Source organism: Pseudorasbora parva, chromosome 15 (assembly GCF_024679245.1).
Source record: "Pseudorasbora parva isolate DD20220531a chromosome 15, ASM2467924v1, whole genome shotgun sequence".
In the NCBI taxonomy this organism is placed as follows: Eukaryota; Metazoa; Chordata; class Actinopteri; order Cypriniformes; family Gobionidae; genus Pseudorasbora; species Pseudorasbora parva.
In genome coordinates, this window is record NC_090186.1 from 31,132,479 (window position 1) to 31,158,720 (window position 26,242).

The 26,242-nt window shown below is 39.6% G+C and overlaps 2 protein-coding genes across 4 annotated transcripts in view; one reads left to right on the top strand and one right to left on the bottom strand.

Annotated features, from left to right (window-relative positions):
* The first annotated feature begins 403 nt into the window (after nt 1–403).
* On the top strand, nt 404–13,675 carry olfml2ba (olfactomedin-like 2Ba). Of its 3 annotated transcripts, none has more exons than XM_067417687.1 (8): nt 404–834; nt 1,867–2,130; nt 2,254–2,361; nt 2,435–2,587; nt 8,911–9,094; nt 9,781–10,779; nt 12,075–12,251; nt 12,331–13,675. In XM_067417687.1, the coding sequence occupies exons 1-8, from the start codon at nt 679–681 to the stop codon at nt 12,948–12,950; spliced, it is 2,661 nt and encodes an 886-aa protein (XP_067273788.1). In that variant the 5' UTR covers nt 404–678; the 3' UTR covers nt 12,951–13,675. The 3 variants fall into 3 exon arrangements, with proteins under 3 accessions (XP_067273788.1, XP_067273786.1, XP_067273789.1); XM_067417685.1 differs by having other exon boundaries at nt 405–834; nt 9,778–10,779; XM_067417688.1 differs by having other exon boundaries at nt 702–834; nt 1,938–2,130; nt 9,778–10,779.
* Nucleotides 13,676–13,984: 309 nt separating this feature from the next.
* The window catches only part of atf6 (activating transcription factor 6), a 47,528-nt gene continuing 35,270 nt past the window's right edge, over nt 13,985–26,242 (bottom strand). The window contains exons 15-17 of the mRNA XM_067417689.1: nt 23,976–24,060; nt 15,723–15,952; nt 13,985–15,612 (exon numbers count right to left, since the gene is read on the bottom strand). Of these exons, the coding sequence (XP_067273790.1) occupies nt 15,750–15,952; nt 23,976–24,060 (288 nt within the window). The 3' untranslated portion in view covers nt 13,985–15,612; nt 15,723–15,749. The remainder of the gene's footprint in view (nt 15,613–15,722; nt 15,953–23,975; nt 24,061–26,242) is intronic.

A 26,242-nucleotide genomic window follows, 5' to 3' on the forward strand; every position in this document is an offset into this window, starting at 1 on the left:
TTTAAAAGATTCATAGTTTTTATAACTCTTATTGGAAGAGTCAGAAATCAAACATACAATTTTATATAGCCTAGCCTAACTGCAATATTCCCGACTGTAGCTGCGTGCATGACGTCATTGCACAGGTGCGCTCTGTCACTGTAAATTTGTCTTCTGTTTCTCATAAATAATAGGCTATGTGTAGGCTAACACTAATAGTTACTAAGTTACTTTAAGTTCACATAAAGTTTAAATTAAGTTTACTCACTAACGAGTAGGCTAGGGGTGAAAACGGGAGAACTAATAAAATAGGCAAAACAAATTGTTCTTTTTTTTTCATAAAATAAATTAAATGTTTGGATTATAATAGCTATAGTTATGATGACTATAAACAGAAGTCACGCGCAACGTTCAGCGTGCTCTGTGCGTCTCTCTCCATCCAGCCCCCTCATTTCAGCTCAAATGTCACGTCACGGATGCTTCTTCTCAAACCAGTTTCATGCTGAGGACCAGCACCTGCCCTCATCTGGAATTTACCTCTTCTGGACTTTTGCAAAACCTTATCCCGCTTCAGTTATTTCACCTGGAGTGCAGTGCAAATGGAGATGTGTTTGACGGTTTATCGTTTTTGAAGAGGAAAAGCCCAATTTGAACCCACAAAGTGCCATATGTTTGAAGGAATTATATCACACAGGTAGGATGACCGAGATTGGAATTTGGTGCGTTTTATGGCTCATGGCATTCGCTCTCACTTCAGCCGCCCCGAAATCACACCAGCGACTTCTGGAGAAGACAAAGGATCAAAATGACACAATGCAAGTTGAAAGAGATAATCATGAAAATATATTAAGTCAGGTAAGAGACTTTTCACCAGCGCTTGATATGAAATTAGCCTACGCTGCAGTTTCTGTAGCCTACTTTCATTAATACATTGCATATCTCTGTATAATGCGGTTTTTGTTGTAAATTCATTAATGCTATAAAAATAGTTAAATACGCCCTACGAATTAAATATAGCCTAGGTGTAGGCTATAGACGTTGTGGCATTTCTGGATGATTGAATGCAGGGTGAACTGGAGAAATCTGAACAGTATGCAGTTTTTGGCTCGTCTCAACTGCATTTTCAAAGTTAAACTTTTCTAGGGGTGTAACGATACCATCATATCATGTTTCGGTACATGTCACGATACGATATTATTACGATAGGCTACTAATAGTAAAAGGTTAACAAAAAAATGTACTGTTATTAAAATGCTTAATGTGGGTGGAAAATTAATAGGCTTGGACTTGGTGCTGGTACCCAATAGAAACCAGAGTAAACATTTGAATGATTCTGAAGCTGAAAATACAAAATTATTTTAGACTAATATGCTTGGACTCTGTCATTGACTAGCCTAGATATATTTAAAATAATGTATACAACTTTTTTACTGGTAAAAAGACATTTGGCATGATCAGGACCCACAAATATTCTCCCATTGCATTATATTATATTCAACATTATATAGTAGACAATACACACTACAGATTGTCACTATCCACGATGGTGTTGCATATATTTGCATTGCGATATATTGTGACAGGACATTGTTACACCCCTAAAACATAGGCTAGCCTATTAAACGCTTCAGGCGTTGGGTTCTCCAGGGAAATTGGTTCTCTGGAGGAAAATAAGGCTGCTTACTTTAAAATAAAATAAAAATGCATAATTCGCACATTGTTTTGAATGTTAAGGAGTTTGTCAATGTTATTAATGAAAGTTACTATAAATATTGAGTTAAATGAATTAGCTAGATAACGTTGGTAATTGAAGAAAAAAAAAATCCATACAAACAACGACAGTCAGTTACATTGCTGGAAAATGCATCCGTCCTCTTTTCTTTGTAGCTGCTGGGTGATTATGACAAAGTGAAAGCGCTTTCGGAAGGCTCTGACTGTGGCTGTAAATGTGTTGTCAGACCTCTGAGCGCGAGCGCGTGCCAGCGGATCCGGGATGGTCACGCGACGCCTCAGGATTTCTATACGGTGGAGACCATCACATCAGGACCCCACTGCAAATGTGAATGCATTGCACCTCCGTCGGCTCTAAACCCCTGTGAGGGTGACTTCCGTTTGAAGAAGCTGCAACAGGCTGGGAAAGATAATGTCAAGGTGACCATAGTATCTGAAATTGGATCTTATATACCAACATATGGCAGGATAACAATGCATAACATTTCCTACTCTTAAATAAAACCAGCTCTTGCCATGATGGAATTTACTTCATCGTTACAGCTGTCAACTATACTCGAATTGCTGGAGGGTTCCTTCTATGGCATGGACCTATTGAAACTGCACTCAGTCACCACAAAGCTTCTTGATCGCATGGACACAATAGAAAAAGTAAGTGTTCTTTCCTTTGTTTTCCTGTCTTATATATATTAAACATATTACTGATGTGTTTTTTTATTGACAGATGGTCAACAACCAGACCGAGGAGAAGTCAAACATAAGGAGCACCTCTCCAAGTCCACAGCTGCCCACATCCTCACCTACAAATCTGTCCTCACAACTGCAGAAGAGTGTGAGGGAGCAGAATGACGAAGCAGCTGCTTTTCAACACATAGAGGTGGGAGGTGCTATTTAAAACAAATGTTGCATTACATAATTGTCATGTCCAATACGTAACAATGGAACAATCCAAACATTATGCTAAGCCACGAAGTGAAATGGCCCACATGCTGTGGACGTTTATTTATTCACTTAGGCTATGTCTCTGAGTCAAAATGACCTCATGTTGAGATTTGAAACTCTTACTAATTTATCCTGCTGTCAACTCTTACATAAGTTGCATGAAAAGAGCCAAATGACTTGGACTATCAAAGATCCGAAACAGATGATCTATATGTTAATCTGTTAAAGGGATAGGTCACCCCAAAATTAAAATTCTGTTTCAAATCCATCAGACTTTTAGAAATCTTAAAAAACACAAATTAAGATATTTATTTATTTAACCTTTTTATTTACCTGGACTTTCAATGGAGGACGGAAACCTCTTAGGTTTCATTAAAAAATATTTTAATTTTTTGTTTCAAAGATTAATTAAGTTATGGGTTTGGAATGACACAAGAGTGAGTACTGTACATTTTGTGGTGAAGTAGAGAATTATGTCTTAAAGTTGGGGTAGGCAATTTCATGGAGACTAGCAATGGCTAGCTTTGAAAGCATAATATTCCACCCTCCCTTCAGAGCATCTCCAAATCCACACCTCTTTCAAAACGAGTCTGCAAAGTGTCATGAGGGAAGGTGTTAAATTATCTCATGTCTCAAAGCACATAACATAGACAACTTACAGAGCTCGTTTGTACCACCTGAAAACTGCATATTAATTTTGGCATTGATAAGTTCACATGCATAAATACACGCATAAATCTGTGTCTGAGGACGTGAACAGTTACGGGTAGAACGTCACAGGTTGCCGTCTAGTAATTACGCGGTTATGACATTGCGTGAACGCAGCATAAGCTCGTTGTTTTGGTTCAGGAGAAACTGTAAAAGGCATCTGCTGTTTGTTTTTGCCGCTCTGTGACTGTCTACAATTCTCCATAGCCTTGCAAAATGCGCTGATGATGTGTGATGTCTGTGCGGACATGGTGCGCCAAGGTATGGAAATACATATATTGCCAGACAGGTAGGACATTGTATCATGCAATTCAGACCGAATGCAATGATTGGACAAACATTTTTTTGGTAAAATAATTCACAGAAATCTAACCGTCCATTGAAGTAAAAGGATTGAAAATAGGGGCATTATGAAATAAATGCTTTTCTCCAAAACACATTGACCATAATTATTGACACCCTTTAAAAACATTTTTTTTTTTTTACTTTTAACCAACTTCCTTTTGCCATGATAACAGCTCTGATTCTTGTTCTATAATGCCTGATGAGTTTGAAGAGCCCCTGACGAGATCAGAGACCATTCCTCCATAGTCCATACAGAATCTCTCCAGATCCTTCAGATTCACAGCCCCATGTTGGTGCTTCTTCTCTTCAGTTCACCCCACTCATTTCCTATAGGATTCAGGTCAAGGGAAATGGGTGGTCATGGCAGAAGCTTCATTTTGTGTTCAGTGACACATCTGTGTGTTGATTTTGATGTTTGTTTTGGTTCATTGTTCGGATAGAAGATTCAAGGAATATTTCTAATAGGTCATTGCTGTCAGGTTTTCATTTTTTATCCGTTGGTATTTGTTAGAATCCATGATACCATGTATCTGTTACGTCACGGACACGAGGAAACAGGAAATTGGTGCGAGGACTCAAGTGCAGTGAGAAAATTATAATTTATTATAAAATAAAACATAAACTCAACACAAAAACCCACGAGGGGGAAAAACACATAATCAGAACTGTAACATAACTCAAAAACATACCAACAGAGAAATCACGGGGAACCGGAAGACGCAGACATAACATACACAAGGATCCAACCCAGACTGACAAACACAAGGAGATTATAAAGGGAACAAACAAGGCAGATAATGAGGGAGAACAGGTGGGGCAAATTAACCAATAATCAGATAACAAGGGGGAGGGAACTGACAGGGACACGAGCACATGCTCAACATAACAAAACCCACAAGTGCACACAAGACAGGACAGGCATGTGACATTACCCCCTCCTTAAGGAGCGGCTACCAGACGCTCCACTAGGGACGGGAGGGACAGACCCGGGCGGGACGGGAGGGACAGACCAGGGAGGGACGGGAGGGACAGACCAGGGAGGGACGGGAGGGACAGACCAGGGAGGGACGGGAGGGACAGACCAGGGAGGGACGGGAGGGACAGACCAGGGGGGCACGGGAGGGACAGACCAGGGGGGCACGGGAGGGACAGACCAGGGGGGCACGGGAGGGACAGACCAGGGGGGCACGGGAGGGACAGACCAGGGGGGCACGGGAGGGACAGACAAAGAAGGTACAGACAAGGGAGGGGTAAACAAGGGAGGAACGAGGAAAACAAAAAGTTCAGGAGGCCATGGTGGCCCACAAAGTTCGAATGGCCAGGGCGGCCCACCGAGTTCGGGAGGCCCACCAAGTTCAAGCGGCCGGGGCGGCCCATAGAGTTCAGGCAGCCAGGGCAGTGCGGGTAGCGCAGGGCGCCAGGGAGGCGCGGTGAGAGCAGGGCGCCAGAGAGGCGCGGTGAGTGCAGGGGGCGCCAGGGAGGCGCGGTGAGAGCAGGGCGCTTAGTGGCGCGGTGAGAGCAGGACGCCTCAGCGGCGCACGGAGAGCAGGACGCCTCAGCGGCGCACGGAGAGCAGGACGCCTCAGCGGCGCACGGAGAGCAGGACGCCTCAGCGGCGCACGGAGAGCAGGACGCCTCAGCGGCGCACGGAGAGCAGGACGCCTCAGCGGCGCACGGAGAGCAGGACGCCTCAGCGGCGCACGGAGAGCAGGACGCCTCAGCGGCGCACGGAGAGCAGGGCGCCTCAGCGGCGCACGGAGAGCAGGGCGCCTCAGCGGCGCACGGAGAGCAGGGCGCCTCAGCGGCGCACGGAGAGCAGGGCGCCTCAGCGGCGCAGGGAGAGCAGGGCGCCTCAGCGGCGCAGGGAGAGCAGGGCGCCTCAGCGGCGCAGGCAGGGCGTTGGGGAAACTTCTCCAGTCCAGCAGTATCCACCGGCACTGGGACCACCGGAATACGATCTGCTGGCATTGGGACCACCGGAACATGATCTGCCAGAACTGGGACCACCGGAACACGATCCACCGGCACAGGGACCACCGGAACACGATCCGCCGGAACTGAGACCACCGGCACACGATCCACCGGAACTGGGACCACCGGAACTGCCTCCGGGGCTTCGGATAAAGCCCTGTGCTCCTTCCACGCATGCAGGACTGCCACCACAAAGCATCCCATCACAGCCCTCCAGGCCGTTTCCGGACTCGGGACCACCGGAACGGAGTCCACCGGCACAGGGACCACCGGAACACGATCCACCGGCACAGGGACCACCGGAACATGATCCACCGGCACAGGGACCACCGGAACACGATCCACCGGCACAGGGACCACCGGAGCACGATCCACCAGCACAGGGACCACCGGAACACGATCCGCCGGCACTGGGACCACCGGAATACGATCCGCCGGCACTGGGACCACTGGAACATGATCCGCCGGCACTGGGACCACCGGAATAATATCCGCCAGCATTGGGACCACCGGAACACGATCCGCCGGCACTGGGACCACCGGCACAGGGACCACCGGCACAGGGACCACTGAAACTTGGACCACCGGAAAAGGCACGGAGGGAGACTTCCTTCTCCTCCTCCGTTTCAGGACCACTGGAACACGATCCGCCGGTACTGGGACCACCGGAATACGATCCGCCGGAATCGGGACCACCGGAACACGATCCGCCGGTACTGGGACCACCAGCATATGATCCGCCGGCACTGGGACCATGGAAGGACTGGGGCCCAGGCGGTTGATGAATTCCCAGAATCCCAGACTCCCCATACTATCCATTACCTCCGGAGAGAGGGGCATGTCGAGGCAGAGATTAAAAGCTTCCTTCCACTCTGCCTCATTGAGTCTAAAATGGTCCACCTCCCTGAGGAACCTGCCTGCGAACTGTTGCACATCCGTCCCCTGTTGACGGATGTACCGGGAGTTCAGGTAACGCATTACCCGCAGGTTCTTCTCCCACTCCATAGGAGGATACCGGGAGAAAAAACAAAAACAAAAACGAAAACAACAAAAAAAAACAAGTCCTGCTGAGTCCTCAAGTGGTTGGATCCTTCTGTTACGTCACGGACACGAGGAAACAGGAAATTGGTGCGAGGACTCAAGTGCAGTGAGAAAATTATAATTTATTATAAAATAAAACATAAACTCAACACAAAAACCCACGAGGGGGAAAAACACATAATCAGAACTGTAACATAACTCAAAAACATACCAACAGAGAAATCACGGGGAACCGGAAGACGCAGACATAACATACACAAGGATCCAACCCAGACTTACAAACACAAGGAGATTATAAAGGGAACAAACAAGGCAGATAATGAGGGAGAACAGGTGGGGCAAATTAACCAATAATCAGATAACAAGGGGGAGGGAACTGACAGGGACACGAGCACATGCTCAACATAACAAAACCCACAAGTGCACACAAGACAGGACAGGCATGTGACAGTATCTGAACAAGATGTCCAGGACCTCCATCAAAAAATAGGCCCACAATAAAGATCCAGCTGTATCTTTAACCATGGACATGGGATACTTTTTATCTGGTGGGTTTGCTGCCAAAAAACTCTTTTTATAGTTTCATCAGAACCAACCCCTTTGAATTTCCAGTCGTGTCTGACAATTGAATATACTGTTTCTGGATGAGCAAGAAGGATTTTTTCTTGAAACCCTCCCAAACAACATGTGGTGATGTAGGGGTTGTTTTATTGTTTTTATTTTTTAGGATTTCTGACCCCAAGACTCTAATCTCTTGTTGCGTCCCAATTCACCTACTTATACTATGACTGAAAAGTATGTACTCTTTTTATGAAGAAAAAGTACATACTTTTGAGTGTGTTGCAGAAAAGTATGCAAGCTTTGAGACATACTACTTCATTATCTTTAACAGACTCTGTCTCTTAGTTGCGTGCATTGAGTCACCATTTAAACTGCCCTGTCAATCATCATCACAGTTAAAATCCTCCACATTCAGTTTAATTTCCTACCATTTCGGAGAGAAATGTAGTCGCATGTTGATCTGCCATTTGTGGATCTTTAATGCAGAGACTCTCCTCATGCGTTTGCAGTTTAAATATAATGATACATTTAAAAGTTAATGGCCAAATGTGGCCATTAGGGATGCCAGTCATTTTTGGCCAACGTGTTTTGGAGAAAAACATTTATTTCATAATGTACTTTTTCCCTGACTTTCCATTCTTTTACTTCAATGAAAGGTTAGTTTTTTGCCAATTTTTTACATGATAGATCAAAAGAATAAACAATGCAGATTTATTTTTACAGCCATCTTAAATCATATTTACCAGGGGTGCCAATAATTCTAACCACAACTGTAGATGTAATTTTTTAAATATTTAAGCCACATTTCCACTGCAGGAACTTTCTCCAGGAACTAACAACAGGGTACTCTATGCAGTAGTGAGTGTGAAGTGGAGCTGCGATATCAAGGATCTGCCCACACTAAAGACTAATAGAAATAAACAGTGATGGAAATATAAAAATGAAAGCTCCAATCTCCTCCCAAAGTTCCTGAAAAATGTCCGTTGGTGCCTCAGTGACCACTTCTTGCTAGACTGGGTAAACCCAGCCTGATCTGCTGGTGATTTGATTTCACCCTGCAGCTCTCTCTGGAAACCTGTACATTAATTTTTCCTGTTACACATTTGCAGGAACCAATCACATACTGGCTTATCCACAGTGGGCGCTATTGAGGGGTTTAACACAATCACAGATAGAGAAGCGATGTATTGATGCCAGATGATCATGCCTCTTGTGGTCTGATTGGTTAAAGGACTATCCAATTACCGTACTGAGTCATTTGAACTATGCCCGTTGATCACACCTCTTGTGCAGTTCAAAATGCATAACAGACTCCTCAGACCAATGTTCAATCTTAAAAGATTGAGCTTGGTCAGGTGATAGCCAGACAAACTTCTTGGTGCTTCTTTCCGTAAAAATTCCCCCATCAGAAAGTCCCTGATTGCGAGGTAGTACTTTTTCGAAGATCAGGTTCCTGCAACAAATTGTTCTGGGTAATTTCAGCGGAAACGCAGCTTTAAACTATTATTGATTAATATTAGGATGAGAAGAGCATTTCAACATTTCAGTATAACAAAGTGTTTATAAAAAAATAATTGCCTACCCTACCTTTAATAGCTGCAGTATCACAATGTCCTCTGATGTACTTAACAGAGTAAATATGAGGAAAAGTTTGTGGGAGATCTTCTGAAGAGCAGCGGATCAGATATAAACAAGGCTGTTGCAGCTTTGCAAGAACAAGAGCGCCAAGGAAGGGAGAAGCAACCAAAAATAATTGTTAGGGGGATCACATACTATAAATCTGACCCGGTGGATGAGACAGACACAGAGGAGAGCTGTAAGTATAACTGTGTGGTTTCAAAATATACATTCAAAGTAGGGCTGCATGATATTGCACCTGAATAGCTCAATTTGGAAAGAATAAATCATTCACAGTAAATAAACCAAACTGATCTGACACTGTGAAACATCAGGCATAACATTATGACAGGTGAAGTGAATAAAACGGATTATCTCTTCATCACAGCACCTGTTAGTGGGTGGGATATATTAGGGAGAATGTGAACATTTTGTCCTCAAAGTTGTTGTGTAAGCAGGAAAAACGGGAAAGCATAATGGATTTGATTGTTCCTGGTCTGCAGTGGTCACTATCTATCAAAAGTGGCCCCACCTTGCAACTTACTGGACTTAAAGGATCTGCTGCTAATATCTTTGGTGCCATATATCACAGCACACCTTCAGGGGTCTAGTAGAGTTCATGACCTCGGCAGGTCAAGGTAGTTTTGGCAGCAGAAGTGGGACCTACACAAAATTAGGAAGGTGGTCATAATGTTATGCCTGATCTGTGTATATTTACTTAATTAAATCATAGCCTGTGTGGTGTGTCAATCACACTAAACCATATTGAGTTAATGTTTTTATTTTTATATATTATGCAGCCCTAACTGAAAGTTCTCAGAAAAAGACGTTTGACATTTTTTGTCTACACTCCTATATTAAATATTTTGTTCTTCATTGCAGTAGATGATAGTCAGAGTGGTGACAGCCCCATTGATCTCTTTGCCGACGAGCAGCTCCTTCATCACAAGTCACGCCACTTTAGGCCGATCATCAAGGCATGGTCTGTCCGACCAAAACCCAAGAGTGAAGTTTCAAAAGGTGGAGATGCTCAAAACGGCCTTCAAACTCCATTCACTGGACTGTTGGACTCTGCCCTGCCGATTAAGACGCCTACTGAACCAATATCCGTTCAGACTCAAACCAGTCGTTCCAACACAGACAACTCTACAGGAGATGAGAGAACCACACCGACACCTGTTGCGATGGATAATTTGAAGCTCACCGTCCCTAAGGAAGATACCAAACCTCAAACAATTGTCAAAAAAATAGAAGCAAGCAATATAGAGCCCACAAGTCCATCTGTAAGACAAGCTCAAAACATGTTAGTAAGGTCATCCAAACTGGGTCACATAAAAACAAATGAGTCAGTCACAGCAGCTGCTGCTAAATTGGTGGCTGCAGAACCAACCGTGACAGACCAGACCAATGGGACTGCTGAAAAGGAAACATCTGTATCTTCTGTAACTGAAAGTGGGATTGTTACCAAAGAAATTCTTAAAGAAGATGCCTCTCACACTGGTAAACCTTTTCTTTATTCTGAAAGCACACTGAGAAGATTAACACCATCACCAACTCCTCGTTCCATCCCTTTTACAGTCTCAGAAAGCTCATTGGAATCAGCTGCTCACACAAGCACAGCTGCCACTATTGTGACGACACCACAGGTCACTGAAAGCAAGACAGTTACCTACTTACCTAAAATGAGTCCTAAACAGACATTCACCTCAGTGGCATCTTTGATGACAAGTACAACAACAATCACAAGCAAACCTGGAAAACGCAAATATAGCATAAGCTGGGATGAAGAGGAAGAGGTAGTGGGAGGGGAGGAGATGGATGGAGAGAAAGCTGTAAAAACTGTGGTGGAACAGAACTTTAAGGAGGAACCTCAAAAGAAGCCAGGTATAGCTTTATGACGTTCTTGTTTATTTTATTTGAATTAAAAAGCTGCTTTATATTTTACCTTTTCAATTTTAATATATTTATAAAATATTGCCAAAATATAGTTGCAAGCAGCAACAACAGGCCCAAGTCCTGGTGGCACTTCCACCCTGGTGGCTTCAGGGCAACTGTGCACAATGGGCAATAAGCATTTAAAGCAGGAAAATTTACAAAAAGAGTATATATTAATATTAAAATAGTTTGAAATACATTATTTTAATCGATCGGCATGGCAACACCGTTTGAGATATCCAATATCCGTTTAGCACTTTTAATATATTGTCATCATGTTGAGAAAGTTAGCTGTGAATTATATAAACTTGTTAGGAGTAGTAGTTTAAAATTATATATATATATATATATATATATATATATATATATATATATATATATATATATATATACACACACATTTATAGCAAAATATTTGACTTCACTTCCTGTTGATTGGAGCTATTAGCTATAAATAAGAAAGTTGTCTGACTCGGTGAGAACAATAAATCTACTGAGTTTGGTGACTGTTGGTAAAACTAGCCACTTACTTTTGTCAAATGTGGTGGTAAAGAGTCCCTCCTCCACGCCCGTTTCTAACTGTGCATTCACACCGCCATCACGCTGAGCTCAGGTGAGAGTTGACAAGTTCAAATCAGGTCAACTTTATGGTACTTTATTTAATGAGCTAAGACATGGTTCGCTGGCTACCAATCGCAATGTAGAATCCTCCATTTGGGTCATTTTGTTTCATGCAATTCGAACCATGCTTAGAGTCTCAAAAACACCCATGAATATTATTAAAGTTTGACGCGTTGCCATGGCAACACTATTTTAGATATCAAGAGTGCTTTCACAGGCCTACATCTGCCATGTTTTTGCATTATACTGATGAAGTTTAAAGCAAATTGGGTAAAAACTAGAGGGTGATTTTAAAGTAATTTGAAAAATGATACACTTCCTGCTGTCAGTTGGTGGCGCTATAAATTTGACCCATGTGATCAGCCTCCTACACCGAACGTACAGCTAAAGTTTAATCAAAATCAGTTTTGCAGAAGTTATAACACTTACTTTTCCCCTTTTCTCGCCATACATTTTTTAGCCAAAACCAAACCTTTATATAAAATTATACAATATAACTGAAATTGGAGTTAAATTAGTGTCAGAGTTAAATCCAGTGTAGGCTCTCAGCTCTTAAATGTGTATAATTTAGCATAAAAAGATTAAAACCAACGTGATTGTGAATGGTCTGGTTTTGTTTGCAGGAATGTGTAAGGACACTTTGGCCACAATTTCAGAGCCTGTCACACACAACACATATGGTCGCAATGAGGGCGCTTGGATGAAGGATCCGCTGGCCAAAGATGACAAGATCTATGTCACAAATTATTACTATGGCAACAACCTACTGGAATTCCGCAACATGGATGTCTTCAAACAAGGTATCTCTCTTTATCTTAAATGAACAAATCAGAACAAATAAGCAATTTTACTCATTTAGTTTTCTTACTTTCATTCAAGGCCGCTTCACTAATTCCTACAAGCTGCCTTATAACTGGATCGGCACCGGCCACGTGGTCTACAATGGTGCTTTCTATTACAACCGCGCATTCTCTCGAGACATTATTAAATACGACCTGCGGTTGCGTTACGTGGCTGCTTGGACCATGCTGCACGATGCTGTGTTTGATAATGACGACGTGTCTATGTGGAGATGGAGAGGAAACTCAGACATGGATCTGGCCGTCGACGAGAGCGGACTTTGGGTGATCTACCCAGCTCTGGACGACGAAGGCTTCTTGCAGGAAGTGATCGTCTTGAGCCGCCTGAACCCCAGCGATCTGAGCATGAAGCGCGAAACCACCTGGAGGACCGGGCTCCGACGCAACCGCTACGGTAACTGCTTCATCGTATGTGGCGTTCTTTACGCGACAGAGAGCTTCAATCAGTACGACACCAATTTGTCCTATGCCTTCGACACCCACACCAACACGCAGGTGGTCCCTCACCTGCCTTTTAGCAATAACTACACTTACATCACTCAGATCGATTACAACCCCAAGGAGAGGGTGCTGTACGCCTGGGATAACGGACATCAGGTCACTTATAATGTTCAGTTTGCTTATGTAGACCCACTGTAGACCCTAAAGGCAGAGCGAATACGTTCTTTGCACAGAATAGAAGAAACCGTAAATGTGTTTGTGGATTGTGGATCAATTCACTCATCTTTTATTAACTCCATGTAGTTTAATGTACTTATTAATATACCATGTTTTCAGTGTAAAAATGGACCCATATCTTTACATTTATGGTCAAAAAAACTAGTTTAATTTCGTAATAACATGCAAATAATGCAGCTTTATGCAGTTTGCATTGACGGTCATTTCTTTAGATATTGCTGTTTGCTTTTGCACTATGAAAACGGACCTCTTTATGTTTATAGCTGTACCTTCAGTAAGGCTGGCAGAATTACGAAAAAGTTTTGAGGTGTTGTATTCTTAAATCCAGTAGAATACATTGTATATAATGTAATATAAAAGCTAAAACCATGGGATTGATGAATGTAAAAAATACAATTTGTATTTTCATAAATATATCTCAAAGTTTTTTTTGTATCACATGCATAAAAATAAAAAATAAAAAACGTCTGCTACTATAATTTCTGTAAAAGCAAGACAGTGTTGGGGGCACATTTTCATTGTGTTGTTTTATTTCATCAGTACGTTTCATACATTTGATCAAATGACAGTACTGTGTAATCTTTTATGCATATTTGATTGCCATTTCATTTGAAACTCTTCTAGCATTTAAGAAGTTCAAAGTCGGACTCAGAAAAATGGCTGCAATAAAATGAGTTGAATTAATATTTATGGCATTGGTCTTCCTTTCGAGTGCATTGTTCTCAGCGTAAATACCTTCTCATTGGACACTTAGATGAGATCAAAATGCTACACTGCAAAACACTTAATCCACAGAGCTAAATCTAGACAAACAAAACACATCTACCAAAGTTGAACCCAAAAACATTGTTTACCCCAGCCTTTGAAATGACCTATAATTAGCATGTTACAGCGCTTCAGACCCCACATTTATACAAACCCTCAATTTCACAGAGCAAATTCAGACTTAAGGCTGCGCCCTGACGACAAAAGATGCACACGATTCACACACAACCTTGAATCCAGTGTTTATTACTTTGCATTGTTACAAAATTGCTTTCATTTCTTTGACTGTGTGAACAAACAAATAAAAAGACTTTCCAAAAATGCATAAATTAAATATATTAAACACAAAAGCATTGCTCAAAGGGAAAAGGGGATTTGATGAAATGAAAGAGTATATACTCGTTTCAAACTAATTACACTCAGAAAACTGTAAAAATACAACAGCTTTTCACTGGGGCAGTACCCTTAAAATGACATCTTTAAAACTTTTTCACCCTTACAAGGTGCATATTAGTACCTTAGAGTAGCAATATGTGCCTTAAGGTACTATTTATGAACCTTGTAGGGCGAAAAAAGGAACAAAGATATCCTTTTAAGGGTACTGCCCCAGTGACAAGCTGTTATACCCCTAAAGGTAAAATTAGGGCATTTCTTTCTGAGATTGTATGCACACGACAAAGACACTTCTAATGCAATGCAAGGTCGAAATGTGATATTTTCACTCACTAAATACTCTAATAAATCATTCACATTTTAAGAACAAAAGCTCCACCTGAGTGTTTATAATCTGTGAAATTCAGATGAAGAATCCTACAACCCTCTGGGTTCTAATGGTGATTGGTCAGCACAGGCAAGTTTGTCTTTGAAGGGGAATGGTTCTTTAAAAAGTGACAAAAGGATGGACAGGACAAGCTGATGACCACACTGCTTTCAAAATGATAACAGACTACGGCATCCTAAACAAGACGGGAACCGAGCAAACATCTAAATAAGCCAGAATAAGAGACAAAACACACAGTGTACAAGGACAGAGGACGTAAAATAGTAGCATTAATAATTTGTTTGCGTTATGTTAACAACTGAATTTGTCAAGTACACCTCATTAAAAGTGCAAATCAAGATAAACATGAGGGCTTATATATATATATATAAAAATACAAAATAAAAAAACACTGACAGATGTTGCCTAATCCCCAAACTATTATACCAATTAGAATTAGTCTAAAATGATTAACCTTCACAAACAATATACAATTTTTCTTTTACACTTCTTGTTTTGTGGATTTATGTCGCTGTCTGAAAAATACAAGCAAATTATACAACATGCCTCTATTCACAGATTCAAAAGTGAAATAATTTATCTTCCTACTTTTCTATTCATTAAGTATGTCATAACCAAACAATAAACTAAACAAAAAGCACAAAACTCACGACCAAAGTAGGTTATTTGAGGATAGATATATTGAAGAAGTTAACTGAATATGACCATTAAAAGGTACAAACAAATGTGGTACATATCTTAAAAAATATATTTCGATACATTTTATAAACAAACAAAAAAACAAACAAAAAAAGCACAGTGCAAACAAAATCAAAGACAATTCCCTGACAGCTACCACATAGCATAGAAGAGTTCAATAATTGAGCCCAATCACATTTTGGTTTGGGAGATTTGGTAGATGAGTGTTTCAAGTCAAACACATACATGTAAATATAGATGCCTTAGATGATCGATGTGTAACAGCAGTCTCTGGAATAAAGTAATCTGACTTTCAATGGCCCACTTGATGCATTTAGAAGAGGTGACTTGAAGATGAATTGATGATCAATTATCTTCGTAGTAGTAGATTACCAAGATCTTGGTTTGCCACTTGAATAGGAACTCACAAAAAAGAAAAGAAAAGGAGAGGCTTATTATCTAACCAAAGTGATGGTGGGAAACCTGGCTAATTCACAACAAAAGGATACTTTTTTGTTGTTACTGGATCGCTGGGACTAAGAAGAACCCACGAGGACTCCAACTGGGGCTGCGGGCTGGTTGTTGCTGGGAGCAGCGTGATAGAAAGAGCCTGTGTCCGTCTGATTGACCCGCAATATTGGTGGAATACTAGATGACTTGATGTGGAGGATCTTGGTGTCCATGACCTCACAGTCGATCTGCATCATCACCTCAAACTCTTTGTCTTTTATGACGCTCTCTGCAGTGACAGAAAAGTAATTGTATTACCAAAGGAAAAAAATACAAATAGGTGATGAAACAGCACTTGATGCTCAGTTCTGTGTGAAAGTTACTGCAGGTGATGTGCTGGGTGGCCCGAGGAGGTTAAGAGGCATTTTAGGGGCTCCTTTAACGCAGAGGGTTCAGAGGTCAGTCACATGCTGCCCTTTATTTTCACGTGGCAGTAAACACGAGAGCTGATGACTCCCACATTTTTTTTTAAAGGTAATGCTTTTAGAGATAGATAGAATTACAATAATGGTATAAAACATTTCTAATCTTCTGTTCTTTTGAATTTTCTATTCATCAAAGACTCCTGAAAAAATTTATTCTATTTCCATATCTAAATTATTCAACACTACTGTTTCCAACTTTGATAATAATAATAAATGTTTTTCTGAGCACTAAATCAGCATATTAGAATGATTTGTGAAGGATCATGTGAACGAAGACTGGAATAATGATGCTGAAAATACAACTTTGCCATCATAGTCCACACACAAAAACCAGTATACAGTATACACCTATGGAGAGTCCCCGTAAACCACAGACCAACGTGTGTGTGTGTGTGTGTCTGTACAGTATACGCCTATGGAGAGTCCCCGTAAACCACAGACCAATGTGTGCGTGCGTGTGTGTGTGTGTGTGTGTGTGTGTGTGTGTGTGTGTGTGTGTGTGTCTGTGTGTGTGTGTGTGTGTGTGTGTGTGTGTGTGTGTGTGTGTGTGTGTGTGTTAGGCTTGGGCGGTAATACGGTAAAATGGTATACCGCGGGATCTAAAAATAGCAACGGTATCAGTTTCAATACCGTCAAACCGCCAAAAAAAAAAAAAACAGATCAACTTACATATTGCTGATCAACGTATTAATTATTAAATATTTAATAAGTTGAACTAATTAAACTATTTACATATTAAATACTATTTATTTATTAAATGCCTAAATATGTGTATGCGTTGTTGTGACAGCGTGGACGAGAGAGAGAGAGGGGGGGGGGGGGGGAGACGGCGAGTCGAGCACTGAGTTATTCGGTCTCGAAAAAGAACAACACAACTTCTGCAGTTTGGAAGTATTTTGGGTTTTGACGGTAAATACAGACGAGGCAATTTGCAAATTGTGCAACAAAAAGATGGCCGCGAGAGATGGAAATACCTTGAACCTAAGGGCGCATATCCGAAACCACCATTCACTCACTGCTGCGTGGATGAAAAACCGAGCGCACCCTCGGACTATGCTGTAATATTGCCAAAGCCTTTTGTCACACAGCCTGGCAATGTAAGCAATAAGCATGAACTCCACAAAAATCAAGTGGACATGGGACTCACAAAAAAAAAAGTCAATTGTCTGACAATTGTCTCATAACGGTAAGCATAAAACGTGCAGAGAGTTCCTTTGGGGCAGGGGCTCAAATGTAAAAAATAAAATAAAAATATAGGCCTATATATATATATATATATGTGTGTGTGTGTGTGTGTGTGTGTGTGTGTGTGTGTGTGTGTGTGTGTGTGTGTGTGTGTGTGTGTGTGTGTGTGTGTGTGTGTGTGTGTGTGTGTGTATATGTATATATATATATATATGTGTGTATATAATAATGCGTAATTCATTTGTGTGCGCTAAACCTGTTCTGGATGTTTATGTTAATTTAAGTATGTTTGAAGGTTGTATTGCACTTTTTTTTAAACTGTTATTTGTTGCTAATAACAGTTGTTAATATTGTTGTGCATGTTATTTTGTTATTGTTTCAGTATTAGTGTTTGGTATTCAGTTTCTGAACGGTTTAGGCACAAGCCAAGTTTGTTGACGCTGTCTGAGCCTTACATCATAATGTTTTAATTATTCACGGTAATACCGTATACCGAGGTAAAATAGGGAGGAGGTTTGACGGTATCAAAATTTGGATACCGCCCAAGCCTAGTGTGTGTAAAGTTCTTCTTTCAAAAACATTACAAATGTTTTTGAAATATTTTTTTTTCTGCTCATCAAGCCTGCATTCATTTGATCAAAAATACAGAACCTTTTTTAATATTGTGATATATTACAATTTTATATATTTGGTTTTCAATTTATTATACTTTAAATGATCATTTATTTCTGTGATGTAAAGCTGAAATTTCAGGACCGTTACTCCATTCTTCAGTCATAAATGTGTTTTAATTTTAAATTGTTATATTTCACAATATCGTTTTGATTGACAGAGAACAAAAGTCTCCAACAATAGCATTCTCTAGCAAAATATTTAAAATATTAAATAAATACAAAATAAATGTAAATATACCCAAGCAAAACTATAATGGTATATAAAGTATATATATAATCTAGCAAAATATTAAATATTAAATAAATACAAAATAAATGTAAATATACCCAAGCAAAACTATAATGGTATATATATATATATACATATATACCATTATAGTTTTGCTTGGGTATATTTACATTTATTTTGTATTTATTTAATATTTAATATTTTGCTAGATTATATATATACTTTATATACCATTATAGTTTGCTTGGGTATATATATATATATATATATATATATATATATATACATACACACACACACCTCTCATGTCCACTGTGAGAGACATAATCAAAAAAGAAAAATCCAGAAATTACAATATATGATTTTGTTAAAGTATTTATTTGAATGATACGGCTTTGTTTGCAATTAGAGGTCAAACATTTCCTGTAGTTTTTCACACACTGCAGGAGGGATTTTGGCCCATTTCTCCACACAGATCTTCTCTAGATCAGTGAGGTTTCTGACCTGTCGCTGAGAAACACGGAGTTTGAGCTTCCTCCAAAGATTCTCTATTGGGTTTAGGTCTGGAGACTGGCAAGGCCACGCCAGAACCTTGATATGCTTCTTACAGAGCCACTCCTTGGTTATCTTGGCTGTGTGCTTCAGGTCACTGTCATGTTGGAAGACCCAGCCTCGACCCATCTTCAATGCTCTAACTGAGGGAAGAAGGTTGTTTCCCAAAATCTCGCAATACTCATTATTCTTCCTCCAAACACGTTTAATTGAATTATGACCAATCAGTTCTATTTTGGTCTAATCTGACCACATGACTCCTCTGGATCATCCAAATGTCACTGGCAAACTTAAGACGGGCCTGGACATGTGCTGGTTTAAGCAGGGGAACCTTCTGTGCTATACATGATTTCAGACCATGCCGTCTTAGTGTATTACCAACAGTAACCTTGGAAATGGTGGACCCAGCTCTTTTCAGGTCATTGACCAGCTCCTCCTGTGTAGTTCTGGGCTGATTTCTCACCTTTCTTAGGATCATTGAGACCACATAAGGTGAGATCTTGCATGGAGCCCCAGTCTCAAGGGAGCCTGACAGTCATGTTTAGCTTCTTCCATTTTCTAATGAATCCTCCCTTTCCAGCCTTGTGGAGGTGTACAATTTTGTCTTTGGGCAGCTCTTTGGTCTTGGCCATGTTAGTAGTTGGATTCTTACTGATTATATGGGGTGGACAGGTGTCTTTATGCCGCTAACAACCTCAAACAGGTACATCTAATTTAGGATAATAAATGTAGTGGAGGTTGACATTTTAGTTGCATAGTAACAGGTATTTGAGGGTCAGAATTCTAGCTGATAGATAGGTTTTCAAATACTTATTTGCAGCTGTATCATACAAATAAATAGTTCAGTAAAAATCATATATTGTGTTTTTTATTTTATTTTATTTTTTTAGATTATGTCTCTCACAGTGGACATGCACCTACGATGACATTTCAGACCCCTCCATGATTTCCAAGTGGGAGAACTTGAAAAATAGCAGGGTGTTCAAATACTTATTTTTCTCACTGTATATATGACTTTTCCAGGCCTGGAGATCACAATTTAAAAATTCCTTGATATTTCCAGGTGTTCCATCATCAAGTCAAGTCAAAATATCAACATAGTTTTATTACATGGCACATATAAAAGCAACAGAATTTATAGAATTGTACAGAATTTGCGGCATAATTTAGAAACCCAAACAATGCTGTATCATACAAAAGCATCAATAGGCAATTACACATTTACTTATTAAAATCGACTGGCACTCCAGAACAGATTTAACACTCATATTAGATTCGTACAATTAAGACTGTTCTAAAATATGTAGTAAGCAATAAGGATCAAGCTTTATTTGAACTAAGGTCTAAGGTCAGGTTGCGACTTATTTCCCCATGTTTTGACACTCATAAAAGTGCTCGTCAAACACAAGCAGTGATTATTCTGTAAGGAAACATTAAAAGCATGATGCTTTACACTCACTACAGATGTTTTAGGGCCTATCTTCTATAAGGATAGCTCTCTATACCAAAAAAGATGAGAGAGAGCTTCACATGTATGCACAGCATATGGGCGGCAGTAAAGTAACTTTTACAGCAGACTCTAGCACTGATAAAAACTTTATAGGCTGAAGAGCATCACGGTAGGTCAATCTAAAGCACTTTTCCAGCCATTGCTGGCAAATACATTTACGCATCCTACACTTAGTCGTTCCTGACAGCTCAAGCGTTTTAGCTGCACACCCACAATGATGATCTCAGAAGTGGTCTTTCTGATGGGTTCCTGAAACCAGAATATTCCCATATATCTCCGATACTACCACAATGTAATGGAATTAGTCTAAAAATCTCACTGAATGTGTATTTTCACAGGTGCTTTTTAAAAACACCCTCAGCAGTGCTGCAGAAATCATCACAGATGATGGGTTATAGCAATCATCTCAATCGTCTCACTGTATTTCACTGCAAGCTTTAAAATGACACTGAACTGCTGAACTGTACACATCATCACATATAAAAAAAAAAAAACGTCCTATATATAAAGTTTCCAATATGTCAGAAATGTCATTTTCCATTCTTACAGAAGGCTCTACGTTAGGTGAATTCCCTTTGGATACGTCTGGGTTTAGGCCTGACTTTCCGAACACTATTTAAAATACTGATTAAGGCAACATGTGGACTCAAGGGTAAATTCCTGATGAGAATGTGGTTGAGAACCTTTGAGGTTCCAGCCAAACTCACTTTAACAGCGGTGGTTTGCCCCAAAATGGTTGATATTTACAGCATAAAAAGAGATAGTTCGGCCAAAGACAAAATTTGAACTGTGATTTGTAATCAATCATTCCAACTAATTTGAATAAAAAGAACCATCTCAGAAGATTCAACTCACTGCCTAAATGATCCAGTCACAGGATTTGTGGGTTAACAGTTCACTGGAGGGAAGGATTATGAGTAAATGGATTTTCAGATGTTTCTGCACAAAGAGCTATAGTATGGCTTCAAAAAACTGGGAATATAATGCACAGGTTGCATCTCGTCACTGTGAAATGTCTACGAACTGGACAATAATTCTCATTTCGTGTGCATTTGAAACAAAAAGAAAATAAATTAGAAAACGTTAATTTTCGGGTGACCTATTCTTTCCTGGATCAGGCTTTTTAACTAGGATTTTGACTATAAAGCAATGCCTTTCACTAATATGACTTTGAAAACATGCAGTGCACAAACAAACAAAGAAAGTGGACTATTACAATGGTCATCATCTTGAACATTCATAAATGATTATAATGTTGACTCACTTCCCCACAGGGGAGACAGTGAAACAGAACAGATAATATATGTACTGACTCTGGCAGGCACTGTAACTGCAGCCTCCAAACCAAACATGAAATTGAAATTGATGAAGGAAAAAAAAGAAGAAGACAAAAATCGATCGCCTTGAAACCAGATTTTTTCCCCCTCCATCTTGAGTATGAAGAACGGAACAGAATTAGCTGGGGGCAATTTCAAAAACTAAACTTCTGTTCCGAGTTGTACAAAAGTTGTTCTCGTAATAAGACCATGTGAAAGCCAAATCTGAACATGCATTTCTAAATCAAAACAGGATGGAGCCAGAAAAAGCTGATTGAGAGTACACAATGCTCAACTGTCTTCTCAAGAGGGAATACTTAGATTTGGATTACATAAACAATTCAAGTCTACGATCTTTACGATATGGCGGGTTTCTTGTTTTTTTGTTTCTGCACAACTAATCGCAGACTATGCGCGTCAGTTACAACATCGTGCTCTTCCCAGACATCACATTCTTGCACAAACTCACGCACATAGCAACACGAATGTTTATTCTTCTTGTCAACTTGGATCAAATGCCCTCATTTTTGAAGAGTTCATTTTTTAAACTCAGCTTCCCAGTGCACTTCTTTCTCACAATCTCTAGCTCGTTTGGACAGTGCGTACACCTGACGACTACTCGGAAAAGATTTCAAACTAATCTTAAAAACAGGTTTGCAATCTGTGACTAGTTAAAGTGTGTTTCATGATTGCATACACTAGAAGAGACACAAACAAGAAACTATGAGTTAACTATTAAAAGGTTAGGGGCATTTGTCCTGATGTGTGTGCACATTGTATGCCACGGACGCAAGTTAATAATAGAAATTACTTTACTTCTAACATTCTTCTCTTGTCCTTCACAAAAGCTTGTCCACCCTGGAACATTAATAGTTACCCATTCACCCCTTCTTGTGATCAGTATTGGACTAATTTAATTTAATACTGCAACCACAGCCAAGGAATGAAAGGAGAGATATTCAGTAATAAAGGAATGCCTGGGAAAGGACCTAGGAAAATTGATAACATCATACTTTATTTAAATATTATTTAAAACACTGTTAAATATTTTTTGTACGTATATTGTGTAGTTGTGCTTTAAGTCAATTGTTTTATTTGCGATAACGCAATGATACATACCAAATTGTGCAAGGGCAAAGGTATTGGCAAGGGTGTCATAAAGAAAATTATGAACACATGCAACACGAGAGAAACAAAAAAATATTAATAATTACTGATTTCATTGCAGTCAAACTATGCTTTTTTGTGTTTCTATGCATTTTTTTGCATAGTAAAATAAAATTTGCATTTGTAAATATACATTGTGTACACAATATTTTTATTTATTTATGCTACATGCTATAAAAAATATACAGTGCTTAACAAATTTATTAGACCACCACCTTTAAGGTTTGTGCCACAGCTGCCCTATACTAACAGTATTGGTGATTACCAAAATCATTTTTTATGTTTCTGTAATGATTAATCAACCAGTATGTGTAAGCTCTTTAGTCACAAACTTGGCTCCTATTGAACACATTTTGGATGTAATGGATTCAAAGAGAGGTCACACAAAAGATTAATCAAAAGCAAGTCTTTGGGAACAACTAGAAACTATTTGGAAGTCACTAACAACAGAGACTGGAAAAGTACTGTACATAAAACAAAGACAGTCAGAATCCAAGCTGTTATTGAGGCCAAAGCATGCCATAAGAAATAAAACAGGGTTTTTTGCCCAATAAATGACTATTTTATACATCAAAATTGAATTTGTAATGTAATTTAGTTTGAATAGTACAATATTATATATATATTATATATAATATAAATAAAATTAAATGCAATACATTTCACATTTGTAACGTATATACATCTCTCTCTCTCTCTCATATCCAATCAATCCCCTGCTTGGCTCGTTAAATGTCATTAACTCTGGGAGCACTTGTGTACTGGTCCCCTGTCAGGGCTCTGAGTGGAACCTTCTCACCCAGCAGTTTTGTAATCAGACACCATAGGCCTGCTGTGAGCGGAGACACCATACTGGTTTTAAGGACGGAGATCTGACTGTGCTCTCATCAAGACACAGGCATAAACAGCAATGGTCTAAGAGCAGGACACATCTGGGCTATAGTGGTTTTGAGAGGAGGATGTGAACCAATACCTATGTTGCGAGTCAAGAGACAGTTTTTTGTGACCAAAAACACAGGCATTTGCAAGGAAATGGAGCAATGAACTTCTTGCACATTTTTTTTTTAACTTGATAAGGCATTTAAAAAAAAGCATTGTTCATTGCACTTAAAAGCAGTGAGACGAGGACCAAAAAGATGCATGTGTACATATACCATTCGTTAGATTATAAGATCCTTAACTCTTTTCTCTTACCATTGTAATTCATAGCTGGCAGGACCACAGACATCTTGGGGCGGCTGCCTTTGTTGTGATTGTTGGCAGGAAGAAGGAGGTGATCCTGTAAGCAAAAGAAGAACAGTCATAAAAACACATGCATGAGAAGAGTTTATAGCTTTTGTGAGGACATAAATTGCGCTGGTCACTATTGAAGATGTTTGAAGCATCAATCCGGTTGCTGAAAAAGCCTGATTCTGTTGAACAGTGAAACTTGATATTTGAAACTTGGCCTTGATATCCAGATCATACAGTATCACTTGTACTGTATGTAGCAGTATACATTACTGTTCAAAAGTTTGGGGTCAGTATGATTTTCTAATGTTTTTGAGAGTAAATGTTTTATGCTCATCAAGGCTACATTTATTTGACCAAAATTGCAGTAAAATATTTATTAGTACAATTAACTATTCTTCAATATAACAACTTTAAAAAGCTGAATTTTCAGCAGCCATTACTTTAGTCTTCAGTGTCATTCTAATACGCTGGTTTGGTGCTCAAAAAACATTTCTGATTATCAGTGATGACATTTTTTATTAGAACTTTTTTTTTGTAATTAATTTCTTTAAAAAAAGAAAAGAAAATCATACTGACCCAAAGGGTAGCGTACAAACCAGATTCCAAAAAAAGGTCGGACACTGTACGAATTGTGATTAAAAACAATGCAATGATGTGGAAGCTTCAAATTTCAATATTTTATTCAGAATACAACATAGATGACATATCAAATGTTTAAACTTAGAAATGTATAATTTTAAGGGACTAATAAGTTGATTTTAAATTTCACGGCATTAACACATCTCAAAAAAGGCCATGTTTACCACTGTGTTGCATCCCCTCTTTTATAACAGTCTGATGAGAGAACATGTTGTTCTAGAACTTAGATATACCTTTCAGCATTGATGGTGCCTTTCCAGATGTGTAAGCTGCCCATGACACACACACTCATGCAACCCCATACCATCAGAGGTGCAGGCTTCTGAACTGAGAGCTGATAACAACTTGGGCTGTCCTTGTCCTCTTTAGTCCGGATGACATGGCATCGCAGTTTTCCAAAAGGACCTTCACATTTTCCACTTTGCCAATGTAAATTTTAAATGAGCCTTGGCCCAGATAAAAGGCCTGCGCTTCTGGATCATGTTTTTGCACTTTAAGATGATAACTTCAAACTCTTTACAATTTGTCTCTGAGAAATTCCTTTCTGATATTGCTCCACTATTTTTCGCCACAGCATTGGAGGAATTGGTGATCCTCTGCCCATCATGACTTCTGAGAGACACTGCCACTCTGAGAGGCTCTTTTTATACCCAATCATCTTGCCAATTGGCCTAATAGTTTGCAAATTGGTGCTCCAGCTGTTCCTTATGTGTACATTTAACCTTTCTAGCCTCTTATTGCTACCTGTTCTAACTTTTTTGGAATGTGTAGCTATCATGAAATCCAACATGAGCCAATATTTGGAATGACATTTCAACATGTCTCACTTTCAACATATATATATATATATATATATATATATATATATATATATATATATATATATATATATATATATATATATATATATATATATATATATATATATATATATATATATATTCTTAATCACAATAGAATATAGATCAGCGTTTCCCAACCGGGGTGCCGTCTACTCTAAAAGGTGCCGGTACACACTTGGACCGCGGTTCATCTCACATCTGATGACGCATCTTTAACTTGAAAAAAATTCTTTATGCATGTTTCTGTTGATGGATACATGTACTGGCTCCTCAGTGATACATTAAAACAGTGATAATAAAAGAAAAACGTGGGCAAAACGGTCTCTCTTTGTAAACTGTGTTCAATGCATGCGAGTGCTGCCGGATGACCAGTAATTTTCGCTGTCATCACCCGCGTGTAAAGCCAGAAGACACGAAGGAGAACTCGCGCGCACTATTGAGAACTATTGAGTTCTCTTTCAAGTCTTGCGCTTGAACAGACAAACTCAAACAAAAAGAATGTCAACGTGTCCATCTTGATGAGTATCCAAGCAGACATAGTCTAAATATGCCTTAAGAGAACAGTATACAGTCGAGAAAGATGACGCATATAGACGCATAAAGATTGGCCCTGCATTAGTTCTTAAAGGGGCATTAACCTTTGCTGCTGTCTGTTTAATGTCAAACAAAAGATAAGGAAATTACTCACTGCTTTTGATTGAATAGCTTTTGTAAGTTTAATAAGGATTAATCTTTAATTTAAACAGT